The sequence below is a fragment of the Drosophila albomicans genome, chromosome X (genome assembly GCF_009650485.2).
Source record: "Drosophila albomicans strain 15112-1751.03 chromosome X, ASM965048v2, whole genome shotgun sequence".
In the NCBI taxonomy this organism is placed as follows: domain Eukaryota; kingdom Metazoa; phylum Arthropoda; class Insecta; order Diptera; family Drosophilidae; genus Drosophila; species Drosophila albomicans.
In genome coordinates, this window is record NC_047627.2 from 3,737,634 (window position 1) to 3,752,385 (window position 14,752).

General features: G+C 34.1%; 1 protein-coding gene across 1 annotated transcript; it reads right to left on the minus strand.

The window, feature by feature from the left end:
* Nucleotides 1–485: 485 nt before the first annotated feature.
* Nucleotides 486–14,408, minus strand: LOC117575624 (zwei Ig domain protein zig-8). Its single transcript, XM_052003569.1, has 7 exons — nt 14,331–14,408; nt 5,263–5,359; nt 3,583–3,752; nt 3,301–3,511; nt 2,249–2,376; nt 1,066–1,234; nt 486–769 (listed from the first exon to the last, which is right to left on the minus strand). Exons 2-7 carry the CDS (start codon nt 5,309–5,311, stop codon nt 486–488), a joined length of 1,011 nt encoding a protein of 336 aa, XP_051859529.1. The 5' UTR covers nt 5,312–5,359; nt 14,331–14,408.
* Between the last annotated feature and the right edge of the window lie 344 nt (nt 14,409–14,752).

The following is a 14,752-nucleotide window of genomic DNA, read 5'->3' on the forward strand; positions in this document are numbered from 1 at the left end:
TTCTTACTTGTTACTTGTTCATGTTAAGAGAGCGAAGTCGAACAAACGAATAGACAGTATAAAAGAGAAATCATAATCATATTTCTTGATATTTACTTTAGATATAAAAGATGAATATTACATTAATAGCGCTATATACAAATTTACTCTATACGTCTCTCTGTCTCTTTCTCTGTTTCTGTCTCTGTCTCTGTCTCTGAACGTATATTGCTAGTGTAGTTGTCTTATTTTTTCTCTTTTCTTGCATCTACCAAGGTAGCGTTTAGAAAAAATTTCCCAATTTTGAGATTTATTCATATTTTTCAGAAAATTGATAATGTCGACCAGTCGAAAGCTCAAGCTGACTTCTGAATTTCGTTCAACATACGTAACATATACATATACATATATGAATATATGTTAAATTTGGTAAGCGTTTAGAAACTTAGAAAACCGGATGCCAAGTGTGTATCTAAATCAGCAACTTTGTCTACACATTCCGGCAGTTATGTTGTGGGAAGAACCAAGCTCCGTTTGAGATAGTTTCGTGGTAGCCACACACTATTTTGTTGTTGTTGTTGTTGTTGTGATGAACAGCTAGCCATGGATATGAAACGACGTCGCGATGTGGCATTTGTCGCTGACCTTGTCGGACCTTGAGAGAAGCAAGAGGACTCCGATTGCATCTTCATCAAGATCAGCATTCCACACGTGAGCAGCACCAAGGGGCACAGAGCTGGCGGCTGCAACGTCGCCGAGTTTCCGTGATGCATGGCCGCTGGATGTTCGCCTGGAAGTGAGCAATCAAGTATTCAGTATATTTTCACATTAAAGTATTAAATATGCCAAATAAAAAACATAGTAGCTCACTACTCTCACTCGAACTAAGAATATTACTATGCTGATGAAGAAATATAAATTAAACTACGAGTTACGAAATAAATAATGATTGTACTGTCCCGTGCTTGCTTTTGCTTGCGAAATATATTTATATATAGTATATTACATATACACATAGTACCAATCTCATGCAGATACTCAGAGAGATATTTGTGAAATGAGTGATGTGCATACCGGGCTACTCACCGTCGACGATGTGCACGCGCACCGACGTCGGATTGGCATTGGATGGTGTACATGTGTAGAATCCCGAGTCCTGCTGGATGGCCTTTTGCACCAGCAGACGACTGGTGGTCAGCACTCCTTTCTCGGTGACTAATGATATTCCGCCGCGAGGTGAATCAAAATTAATTACCTGCAATGAATCATCCCAGCCAAAAGCAACAGCATTAATAAACAACTGACTAAGCCACAGTCGAGTGTGTGTACAAAACAAAATGCTTTTCATATTTCTGATGTTGTCACAACTATTAACTTCATTGAAAGTGCTATCAGTATTCTAGATAGCTGCATCTTATTTTTTTGCTATCCCAATATAATAAAAATTCTTAAATTCTTATCAATTACCAATTAATTACTAATCAATTTAATAGTATGCTTATTTAAAACAAGCAAGTAAGCTACAATCGAGTGTGCTCGACTGTGAGACCATTTTGAATAAAAGCAAAACAATGCGGTATTATTCTTTTAATTGTACTATCAACTTCTTTAAAAGTGTTGTTAAAAGCAATTAAAATTGGCTGCTAAGTTCAATCAGCTGTATCTGATTTTAAAAAAATGTCTAATTTCTTACAAGTATTTTAAAATAAGTAAAATATGCTAAAGTTCAATTCAATATTATGCGCAATTGAAAATACAATATTTGCATTTAACTGTTTCTTGATATACTTATCAAATTATCTAATAAACGAGAGGCTTCTAAGTCATTTGAATTAAATTTGGCAATCAAAATATGATATTAGGTATTCGAAAATCTTTTTGTTTTTTATATAATATAAATTATATGATGAGTTCCTTAAAGCACTTTGGGTATTAAAGAGTAAAATGTTTAAGCAATGCATTAGGTATAGGAATTTAATTCCCTCTCTTAATGAGTTTATTTTGTCTTCAAATAATATATCCCTTTTTTTCAATTGCCTTCAGCTTAAATTGCCCTAACAAGCGATACCTTCCATCAACTAACTTTTTTTGTATATAGAAATTCTTATTATTCTTTTGTTTTATTTGGGAAGAAGTTTTATTTAGCTGACTCTACTGATTTCGTAAATTGTTTCACTTTATCGCAACAAAACAAACATTTTATAAACAATTTCCATAAATGGATAAATTTTAAAGTAAATAAATAAATACATTTTATGGTTGCACTCACCTGTCTATTGTGGGACCAGATGACTGTGACTGGCGGTTCCGGAGCAAACTTTACAATACATGTCAAGTTGATTGTGGATCCTTTGTTAATGTGCATCTCGGGACCACCGATGATCTCAGTAATAGGCTCTGAAATTATGAAGGAATATATGGAATAAAAATATAAAGTATACGACTTTAAGATAATACGGAATAAGTACAAAGCTATCATTTTAAATATACCATATTTGAACAGGATGCGAAACAAGTCAACAAGCCATAATATTCTAATTCTAATATATATTTAAAGATGTTTGCAAAACCACAAGAGTTTTTGTAATTGTTTTATCACTTCAACTCGTGATGGAAATTGCTGGGCAATTGTTATGTTTTATTTGAATGCGATGAAAGCGAAAAGCAAAATTCAAAACGGCAACGCCCTAAGGTTTATTTTCAACTGACTTTACTTAAAATGCTAGTTTACGTTATAAATCCAACTTAACTTAAGTGCCGGATTCTTTGAAAATTTGAGTATTAAATGGCAAAGCAATTTTCTCATGTGTTATAATGTTATTTATATTATATTTTATTTATCAAATCTAGATATATTTATAAAAAGCTCTTTTTCGTGATTGTCTGACGAAAAATTGAATAAATAAAGGAGTCATAATTTTGAGTTGTTAATAGTGAAATAAAATAATTTAAGAGCTTAATAATCTCATATTTATGCACTGAGATATCTCATAACTTCGCTCGTTCGACTCAATCTTCAATACAATCTTTACCCTAACTTGATTTCTCATACTACACAAATGTTTATTGAGCTGCCATTCACCTACAATATTTAAATAATAATAATTGAAAATGTTGTTCAAATCGGATAAGACACTTGAAAGTTGCAATAATTTTTGAAATGGCTTGTTGATAACAGAAAATTGAGTAAGTGTTACCAAAAATGAATATACAATTGAATATCTTTAACGATAAGACTTTGATAACTTATTCGACTGCAATTTCAATACAATATATTTCTCATATATGCTACACAAACGCTTATTGAGAGTTGTCACTCACCCACAATATTTAGGTAGACAGAGTGTCCGATCGGAGGTGTCGTCGAGATCTGACATTCGTAGATTCCTGAATCCTTCCGCTGAGCGTAGCGAATGCGAAGAGTCCAGTCTTCGGCGTGTGGCGAGTGCATTGCCTCAAATCGCTGATCCGATGTGTAGGTGTATCGACCAACTGTCAGAAGATGTATATCCCGATGTCGCACCCATGAGACCTGAGAGGCAAATATAAAATTGTATTTGAGTTGTTGTCATATAAGTTGAATCGTATATTTTCAATACTTACCGTGCGATTGCCAAGATTCTTCACTCGACAAGTCAACTTCACTGTTTTGCCCACAAGGCCAGTTATGTTGCTAGTGATGCTTGTATCAAATGTGGGTCCCCCTGTTCCCGGAGTTGGTAGATCTTGCAGAAAGTCTGTGAAGAAGCGTTTCGAAGCGCCCAGCGAGGTGCCTGCAAAAAATAATAACAAAATTGGTAAATATTAGCGGACAAGTGACTTGCAGAAATGTTAGCCAATTAACTTTTACTATCAGAAATACAAAACTACCCGAAATATTTTTCCTTTCTATTTTAAAGTGTAAACATAACCTTTCCACACCTACCTACAGGATTTAGTTGCTTTGGCAATACTCTGGTATATTTTGTGCTCTACATTTTGAATATAGTACTATATAAATATACCAAACATGGTCCTTGGCATATTGTAGTATTTTTTACCGCAGTGTTTTGCTTTTATTTGCAATGGAATGCGGGTATTTCACAGTCGATCACACCCGACTGCACATTTCTTACATTTCCTTTTCTATTTGTTCTCTCCGTACTTTAATGTAATGTCATTTGACTATCTTTTATATTAAATATATGTGTTTACAATCGTTGAGTCACAATACAATACAGTTCATTGGCATTTCTGCATCCAATAAAGTATGTTGCAGGGAGAACAAGTAAGAAAGCTAAGAAAGCAGTCGAGTGTACTCGACTGTGAGATACCCGCTGCCCATTTTGAATAAAAGAAATATATTTTTCGGTATTTTTCTCAAAATATACCGAATATACTGCAAAAATACTAAAAATATATCATATATATAGGCGTTTTTGCCCATACAAAAGTATTTATTTAATAACTTCGACAATTTTTATCTGATCGAAACCAAATTTTCAGAAATCATAAATACTATAGTTATTATTGAATATACCAAAACTCTAGCTTTAAGATTACGCTTATTATTCGATTTTTTGATTTGCGGGGGCGGCAGTGGGCGTGGCAAAAATTTGAAACAAACTTGATCTGCGTGCAAACATAACAAATGCTGTCGAAAAATTATAGCTCTATCTCTTATAGTCTCTGAGATCCAGTGATTCATACGGACGGACGGACAGACTGACAGACGGACATGGCTAGATCATCTCGGCTGTTGACGCTGCTCAAGAATATATATACTTTATAGGGACGGAGATGCCTCCTTCTACCTGTTACATACATTTCCTGGCGGCACAAAGTTATAATACCCTTTTACCCTATGGGTAGCGGGTATAAAAAGTATATATGTATGTATGTTATGTATACTCTAGATCAGTGTTATTAGCCGAGGCTACCAATTTGTCGTTATACGTTTGTAACCAGTCAAATTTATTTTAGAATTTGGATAATATTATTATCTAAAATTTAAGTACTCATAATAATAACTAATATTTCAATCGGATAAAAAACTTGGAAGGTATTAAATAAAAAACTTTCCGGATCAAAAATTAGCTTTCATATATTATGCTATGCTAAATTCGTATACCAACAACATTACTATTATTTTATTACTTATTTGATGAATCGCCTCTCAAATATCTAGTCAAACTAACTAGAAAGTTAAAAATCAAAATTAAAATTTTATTTAAAATATTTAGTTAGATTTAGAGTTTATGAAATTTCTTAAATGTGTTTTCTAAAACACACACTAAAACTTACCTGCGAGTATTAGTAATATGCCAACGTGTAAAAGCCAATGTGTTGTCATTATTGTTGGGAGATGTAATAACCTTTTGAAAAGTGTAAAGTGTTTATTCTGTAAATAGAAGATATAACGAAATTTGTTAGTCTTTGTAAACTAATAAATTTTATTTACACTTTATTGGAAGGGATATTTACAAGTATCAATGTTTAAGGTTTGTCTTTTATACTCAAACAGATAAATTATAAAAAATAATGTAAGAAACATAATATAAAATCCTTTTTGCAAATATCTCACAAATTTAAATTCAAACAATTTTGTATTAATGAATGATTGGGGTTCAAGAGATAAACAGTTATTTTCATATTTAATCACGCATAATAACGAAATGTCTTCAGTCAATCTGTGCCCAGTCTTCAATATTGATTTCATGAAATTATTGACATGTAAAAATATTAATTGAGGGTATTTGATTGATGGATTAACAAGGAGCATTAGAACGTTAAGGTTGTCTCCCTTCCTTCAATGACATTCTTATGACTTCGATGAAAGGAAGAAATAGATAAGAAATGAAGATGAAGACAATAAATTCGGTTAATGTCTGTGCTGGTATTGAGAATAATAAAGAACATGAAAAAACAATTAGGGTAACCTATAACCTAGTTAAAATTTAGGTTCAAACTGTTACGAAAATAGATTCCGATATAGTAATTTTGGTATCTACTATAAAAAAACTCGAATAACTTTTGGAAAATAAGTGTTAAAATAAGAAGTTAAGATGTATATAAATTGTAAAGAAATTAACGGTTTTGATTTCTAAGCAAAAGTGTTATTGATGAACAATGGTCTTTAATTTCTATTGTGTCTTTTCTCCCCACTTACTTCACGACATACTCGACTACAATTGAAAATTCATTCATAATGTTATAAGGCACTTACAAATGTGATTATGGTAGCATGTAGACTTGTTGCAACAGGTTCAACGATTGTCCTTCAATCCAATTTTAGACCAGGCAACAAAGAAGGGGTAAGACTAGACAGCTAAGAGTCGTGTTCAAACAATTCAAACAACAAGACAAAGGGCACTTTGCTTTTTTTAAGAAATATAGTGAACGCTTAGGGGAAATTTAAAATGAATATATCACATGTTGGAACAAGTCTTGCGTGTTTTGCCCATTGCGTGAAAGTTCATGCGTGCCAATAATGGTAACAAAAGCGTTTAATTGGCACTTTAAATTTAGCTTGAACTGGTTCATTAGTCGAATTAATAGAGACGTGACGAAAATAAAGTCAAAAATATCTTAGCTAGTATTGATAAAACTGAATATATTAGTAAATTATATTTTACACGTTCCTAATATTCTACATAGTGTAGTACTATATACTATATCCAGTCAAATATTTATGGAAAGATACATTTGGTTTCTGTCTTCAATAAGCACAGATACATCAAGCAATAGCTGAAATACTTCCCAATTAAGGTTCTAGTCATTGTTAAACACAAGGACATGAAATACTTCCTTCATTCCAAAATCTTTGGCTACGTTCTAAAGAAAACCCAAAAATTATTCAATTCTTAAGAGCAAAATAACTTATAATTCACTCTTTTGTTTATTTTAAAGGCGTTTAAGTCTTATAATTTGTTTAACAATTATTTAATAATTTTGCTACCATCTAATTAAAAAGGTATTTTATATGGAGCAAACGCCTTTGATTCAATAAACTTCATAACAATCGTCTTATAACGCAGTTAATTAGTTTATAATGAAGTTAATTAATTAGTTATTAGTCGCTAGCCAGGCCTAAGAATTTACATCTTCATACAGTTTTTATTTGCAGAATAGATTTTTGTAATCGGTACTCATCAAGAATATGAAGAATATAAATCAAAAATAATAATGGATGAGTGTTTATTCTATATATCCGATATATGTGATTCTATAATGTATGATTTCTTGATCCCCATCAGCAGTTCAAATACGTTTAATTGTAAGATTCATTCTTGATAATAAACTCTTATAATATTCAGTGTGTATTTTAGCAGTGTTTAAATGAATTGAAAGCTGAGTGAATCGAAGGTGTCTCAAGCGTAAATTCCCTTGACTATTGCGTGCTCAAAACGAATTATGATTTTCGCACTTTCTATCTACGTTTACTCCAGTACATGATTTGCACACAAGCTCTGACATTTGTGTGTTAGTACAACTCAAATAATCCATATACATATAGTTCATATTACATACAAATGAATATACACATACACGTACATATATTTGAAGACATCCAGAGCATAATGTAATTGTGCAGAATCGATCAAATTATCGAATTAAATTTATTTGAGGTATTAGTTCGAGTGCGAGATGGCTTTCACGATATTATCAGCCTCTCAAGTTCAAGTTTTTATAGCATCACAAACGAATGTGTGTGTGTGTGTGTGGGTGTGTGTGAGTGTGCGCGTGTGTTTATGAACACATGCATATGCATAGGCTCTTGAGCATTACAACTGTGTGTCGTCCCCTTGATAAACAGAACAAAAAATGTCGATGTTTATATGTACACGCGCTCGCAGGTGCCATTTTTATACCCTGTGCGAATTGCCTGTGGGCAAAAGGAGTATTACAGTAGAGTATAGCATAAAGGAAGGAATCACGAGCTCATACACAAAAGGGAAAACAATTCTAAATGCCATTTTCAGCATAGAAGTGAACCGAAGAATACATTTAATCTTCAGCTTACGGGGAGACAAATAGATCGAATAGATAAATAACCCATAATGGTTCAATACTTGCTTCAATCATCACAAATATACCAATATGGAAAGCATTAACAATTAAAGTACCGGTACATTGAAAACAAAAATAAACTATGTTCGTTCAATACTAGTTGCATTCAAATTCTAGAACAATAATTGCATTAGAACATTGAGATTATAAATAATCTATAGAATGGTTGAAACAACAAATGTATTGATGGATCCTTCAAGAAACATCAAATATACCGGTACATTTCAAACAATAAAGAATCAATCATAATTTCGAAAAGAAAAATAATCTATAAAATAGTTCAAACAGAATTTCATTCATAGCAAATGTGTGAAAGGATCTTGCAAGGAACAATAAACGTACTAATACATTGCTAAAAAGAATAATCCTTAATGGTTCAATAATGATTTCATTCATTTCGGAAAGAAGATTTCATTCTTGCAATGAACAATCGAAGTACTCTATTGAAATTATGCATTTGTGTACACAAGTAGTTAATTGAATATGTTTTTAACACGGGTGTTGGGGTTACGGTTAGAGAGTGAGAGGCCACAGGGCATCTTGAAGTCGAGCACTCTTGGCTAGAGCGTTCTTATTTGTTTATTGTCACACTCACCTGCTGAGAGCTGCTACTTAGCGCCTTTGGTAGGCGAGTGGTGAAGTGGCGAAGTGGTTGGAGGAGGCGGCGAAGTGTTGAGCTTAGGCGTCCCAATCTTAATGTCTCTTGAAACGTTTGAGTTTGACTCTTAATGTATGTATATGTATGTACATATATGTACATATGTATGTAAGTCTCTGACTGTCTGTCTGTCTGTTTGTGCGTGGCGTGCAGATGAGTTAGATGTAACAGCGCACTTTAATCAACGTAACCAGCAGAACAACCAAAATGTGCTGTGTATTTGGCTGAGTTGTTGTTCTTCTTCTTCTTATTGTTGTTGCTATTGTTGTTGTTGTGAACATGTGAGCCCTCAAATGCAAATGTCGCTATCTTTCAAGTTGTTGCTTTGGCTCACTGTTGACTGTTGCTGTCGCTTTTTTGTTGTTGCTGCTGTTGCTGCTGCTGCTGCTTTTGGTTGGTGTTGCAGGATATCTAAAAACTTTTATGTAATGCCTGTGCTTCTGCTTGTGCTTGTGCTTGTGCTTGCGGGTGCCCATGAGGCCATAAAGCAACACATACACGCAAACATACGCACATGTAAATTGAAGTAGACATGCTTCTTCATGTACATGAGTGTGTGAGTGTGTAAGTGTTTGTTTGTATGTGTGGGGTTATCCTACTGATTGACGATACCTGTACAGCTGCACAGTGTCTTATGGCAGTTTTATGACCAGTTAACAGTAAATACTACGCACATGAATATGCATACAGTGCCTAACTAAATTGTTGGCATAGCAAACATGTTTCACTTTATGACTCTTCATCTCTGTCTCTGTTTCTGCGTCTAATCTTGTGTTTTCAACTAGAATGATTAATTTGCATTTTATTTTATTGTGTTATTGTGTTGGAAAATTATCAACACAGCAAGAGAAAAGGACCATATCACATACATTTTTTATTTTTTATTTCATTCGAAATGGTAAAGTGACCTGAACTTTTGCGCATATCATTGTGCGGAATTAAATGTCCTTTTTCTCTATTATTATTATACTTGGGTCAATTTATGCGGAATTATGCAAAGTTGCTCGTAAGCAATTCCAACTTATGTATCTACATACATACTAATGTATATAGTATAGTATATTGAATGTATATCCGAGGCAAAGCAAAGTAGACAAGTAGAGAAGGAGAGAAGGAGAGAATCAGAGAACAACAAAGTTTAGTTGGCGAAAGTTTTTACTTTCTTGGAATTAATAAAACATGTAAGTGAGAACGCTACAGTCGAAAGCACTCAACAGTAAAATATTTGCTATTCCAGCATGTAACACAACACACTCACACACACACATCGCATAAAAACTAATACACACAACACTGGCACGTAGAAAGCTATGCACATACATGCATACATATATGTACGTGTGTGTGTGTTCTATACTCCTTACGTAGTATGTATGCTTTAATTGCCTGAATTGTAATTCGATCTGAAAATACCTTATAGAGGGAATGCGTTGTTACCTAATTCGAAAGCACTTTGAGGAGATCCCATGTGTTCATCAACAGCCTGAATTTCGCCTGAATCTGAATCTGAGCCGACTGTTGATACTAATCAATAATGTACATACATATTTTATGGGTTTGAGTGTTGTGCCACCAATTTTGATAACTCGCCATTTTTTGATTGGCACTTCCCATCGTGTGTGAAGCGAAACATTTTAGAATTTTGGTGTTAAACAAATCGATACGAAAATGTTTGTGCGATGGAATGGGATGGGATGGGAGGATGGGAGAGTCTAAAAATGAATTCCGCACTTTGGACACAGTCCCCGAGGTCCGGGAAGTGTGTATAACTAAAGTATATCCAGCCCCAAGTGTGTTAATTGTGATAGGCCAGGCAGCGAGAAAGGCAGCGAGAAAGCCAGCCGGTTGGAATTTTTGTGTTGCTCTTGCGGTGGCAACAACAAAAAGTTTTCTAACAGTAGAATACTGTTATATAGAATTTGTAGCACAATCACACACACATTCGGAATATAGAGAATTTCAACACGCACAAATATAAAAGCATACGTCGGTAATAAATTATTAGTGATATGTGTAGATGTATGTTGCTGTAGGTGTGTGTGTGTGTATCTATGTATGCTACACTTGCTGCAGTTCACTCAATGCAGAGTAAGAATCTCTCTCTCTCTTTCATTACCTGGCATATCATGCTCAGTGTTTACACTTTGTTTTATTTATTTATTTTATTTCACAAAATCGCAATGCAAAAAAATCAAAAACAACATTATCAACAATTGTTGACGATTCACTTTTCGCAACGGCAACGACAACGACAACGGCAACGATAGCGACAACGACAACCGCAAAACGGCAACGAATGGCTGCTAATAAGGAGTTGGGAGCAGGAATAGAACAGAATAAACTGTATATTATATATACGCGACGTCGCGTGACCCAATCCGTAGTCTTTAATATCCTTAACAGAACTGAATTGAAAGAGCCAGAGCGCCACAGCAAAAGTCGGCCAATGTTACGCGTTGCCCAGAAGTAACTGTGGGAATGTCCGTGTGCTTGTGATTGTGCTTGTGTTCTCTGTATGTATGTATGTGCCCGTGCCCATATACATACACGTACGTACGTTCGTATGTATGTACCTAGCATTAGGATCCACTCAACCACGGACGCACACCTTGGCAGGTCGACACCATTGTCGACGTTTCGTCTCGTCGTCGTCGTCGTTGTCGTCGTCGTCGTTGTCGTCGTCGTCGTCGGTGGTTCACTTCTCGTGAGGACACGTGAGGAGTTCAAGCCGAACGGCGCAGGCGTCGACTGTATCAAGTGGATGCCATGTGGATGCTATGTGTGGACGCTCTTTGGATGCTATGGGCAAGCAAATATCGATAAGTGCAAATGAACGGTATTATTTCCGTTATGTAAGTTCCCATGCTTGTGTGTTGCATACATAAGTGGAAACTATGTACACAAATGGAAAAACTACTCCAACAATTCAAATAAATCCTGAACCGAACTTAACTAACTAAATGACAAATATGAGCAAATAAATTATGATTGATCTATTTAATTTATGCCACTTATACATATGTTCTAATCAGATAATATAATAAAATTTATTATACTAGATAAACGCTCTATTAATAATAATAAATTAATAGCACCATATCAACAGATACTCGCTACCCACTTTATTGCAACCCGAAAATGTTTTGTTATCTCAAAATAAAATGGGGAAACTTTTTTATAATATAAATAGCGAACTAAAAAAAATCGTTTTGAATATTTTAAACTATCAAATTATTTCGTGGATTTTTTTTTATATTTATTTTCATACTAGTGACATAAGCTAAATGATTTATTAACAATTTGTTTGAGGAATTTAAATCCTTATTAAATTCAATTGATTTTTTAATTCGCAATAATTCACAAATATCTTTTTTGTTTTTGTTTTTAAGGAATTTCAATCCAAATTAATTTTAAATGAAATTTGGTAAACTTTCTCAGGAATTTCAATTCTTATTAAACTCAATTCAATTATGTTAACTTTTTGAGAATTTGAGCACAACCAAAAAATTTTATATATGTATGTGTTATTACATTTCAATTATTAAACCTTTGTATTTGTCATTTGGATTAGAATTATTAAACATTAAAGTACATCATTTTATGTTAATGTAATTTCCTTTATTATTATATTGGAAGACAATAAAGATTTTGATATACTATAAGTTAAGTAAGGACAAAAATTGCATATGTTAACAGATCCCAAGTTGGTGCATGGAAAAGGGAGGGAGAGTAAGGCCGCTTTGAAGTTTCTCAGTTGTTTTAAGTTTTTCTTTGTTTATGTAGAATTTAGTTTTGAAATATACCAACTTTATTGACTGAGTTGAATCTATCAAAGAACAGTCAGTCAAAGAACAAATCTCAAACATAATTAAAGCGGTCATAGAAATTGTAAAGAAAATTCGAAATATAATCTTTGTTTTAGTTATTGTATTCTTTTTGTATTTGGCCAAGCTTTATTTGAGTAAAATTTGAAGTCCCCACACCCACAATTTTGGGCGCTACCGGAAGTTGCTTGTGGGCAACGCTGGGCAATAGTGAATACATTTTTATTTTAACAATAACTATTGTTGTTTATTTTTAACTTGTAAGTATGGTAATATAAACAAGTAAGAAAGTTACAGTCGAGTGTGCTCGACTGTGAGATACCCGCTACCCATTTTTAATAAAGGCAAAATATTGCGGTATCATTTTCAAAATATACCGAAAATACTAAAAAATACTAAAAAATATACCAAATGGTATGTTTGGTATATCGATATAGTACACCATTCAAAATATACGATAAACGGCACAATGTGCTAGATTGTCGGCCAAAGCAACTCAGACCCCTAGTAAGTAGGCGTTTTTGCCCATACAAAAGTATTTCTTTAATAACTTCCACAATTTTTATCTGATCGCAACCAAATTTTCAGGAATCATAACTACTACAGTAATTATTTTATATACCAATTTGTAGCTCTAGCTTTAAAATTACACTTGTTATTCATTTTTTTTGATTTGCGGGGGCGGAAGTGGGCGTGGCAAAAATTTGAAACAAACTTGATCTGCGTGCAAACATAACAAATGCTGTCGAAAAAAAATTATAGCTCTATCTCTTATAGTCTCTGAGATCTAGGTGTTCATACGGACGGACGGACAGACGGACAGACACACAGACACACAGACACACAGACGGACATGGCTAGATCGTCTCGGCTGTTGACGCTGATCAAGAATATATATACTTTATAGGGTCGGAGATGCCTCGTTCTACCTGTTACATACATTTCCTGCCGGCACAAAGTTATAATACCCTTCTACCCTATGGGTAGCGGGTATAAAAACAGTTTATATTGTTGTTACAGCATAGGTGTGACATATAACATATGTACAGTCTGCAACGCTCTTTTTCAGCAAATACCACCCAATGTTCTATACAATCGTTACGCATATAACTTGAAGGATATAGCTGAAACTTTTATTTTCTGGATTGATTTGAAGACACACTGCTAGTTGGAGAACACAAAGATATTATTGAGTTCTCTCTTTGCGTATTTGATGACCGAACACTCTTTTTTTTCAAATGCAGTAGAGTTAGTACATATTAGCAGCTCATGAGCAACTTCCATTTGAAATATGATAAGCGGTAAATACTTTTAATTTGGGCTTAGAAAATTAAATTGATGTTTCCAAGCACCAACTTGCTTTGGTTGCTAATAAGGTATATTTTATAATCTATGGTATATTTTGAATTTAGTACAATATCGATATACGAAGGCTATATATATATATATTTAGTATATTTGTGGTATATTTTAAGAATCTGGTTTTATTTCATTTATTTATATCTCACTTATTTTCCAAGTTCAAAGTTAGCATGTAAGAAGCTAACTATCTTCCGTCGCTGATGCTGTCTGGATTCTAGATCTCCTGGACAACATCCTAGTAAATTACGTCAATAAAACTACTGCAGTTATTTCATGCTTAGACTTAGCTACACTCTGCAAAACAACTGAAGACAAGACATGCGAGTCAGCATAGATTATAACCCAAAGGTTGGTGTAGACGGCACCTTTCTTGTCATCTTCATTACAGATGCCCTTATAAACCTGAACATTTAACCAACGAAACTATCGATAAAGCTTAATAATGTTTCTATGCCCACCTTTCCTCCAGCAGATTATCTCCATCGAATCGCGGCTTGTGGCGTCAATCTCATGCTCTCTGACGAACGTCTCAATAAAGCGGCTTACAAAGTTTCAGCAGCGAGTATTAGAGGCCATGGCCAGGACGAACATGTCTTGAGAAGCAGAGTAATTAACATCACGAGTACTTATCCTGGTAGTCGACAACAAAGTACCCACGATCGGTTATCACTTGCCATTTGTGTTTGGTGCTCTAAAATCCATTTGGGATGCCTCAAGATAATGTCCAGCGGAACTGGCGAATCGGCGCTAAACAATTTAGTCCAACTTATAGTATAAGTTAATAAGCTATAACTTAAAAGCTAGGCAGAGCGGTGTCGTTGACCAACTTATACAATGTCAAACCAATAATGAATATACTCTTGATATCCAAACCCAATAA

Excerpts from the sequence above, each read along its gene's own strand:
- LOC117575624 (XM_052003569.1), bottom strand. The coding sequence starts at position 5,311 with ATGACAACACATTGGCTTTTACACGTTGGCATATTACTAATACTCGCA. Across the intron at positions 2,377-3,300 it reads TGTCTACCTAAATATTGTGG|AGCCTATTACTGAGATCATC; the intron begins GTGAGTGACAAC and ends TCATAATTTCAG. Across the intron at positions 1,235-2,248 it reads TCTGGTCCCACAATAGACAG|GTAATTAATTTTGATTCACC; the intron begins GTGAGTGCAACC and ends GATTCATTGCAG.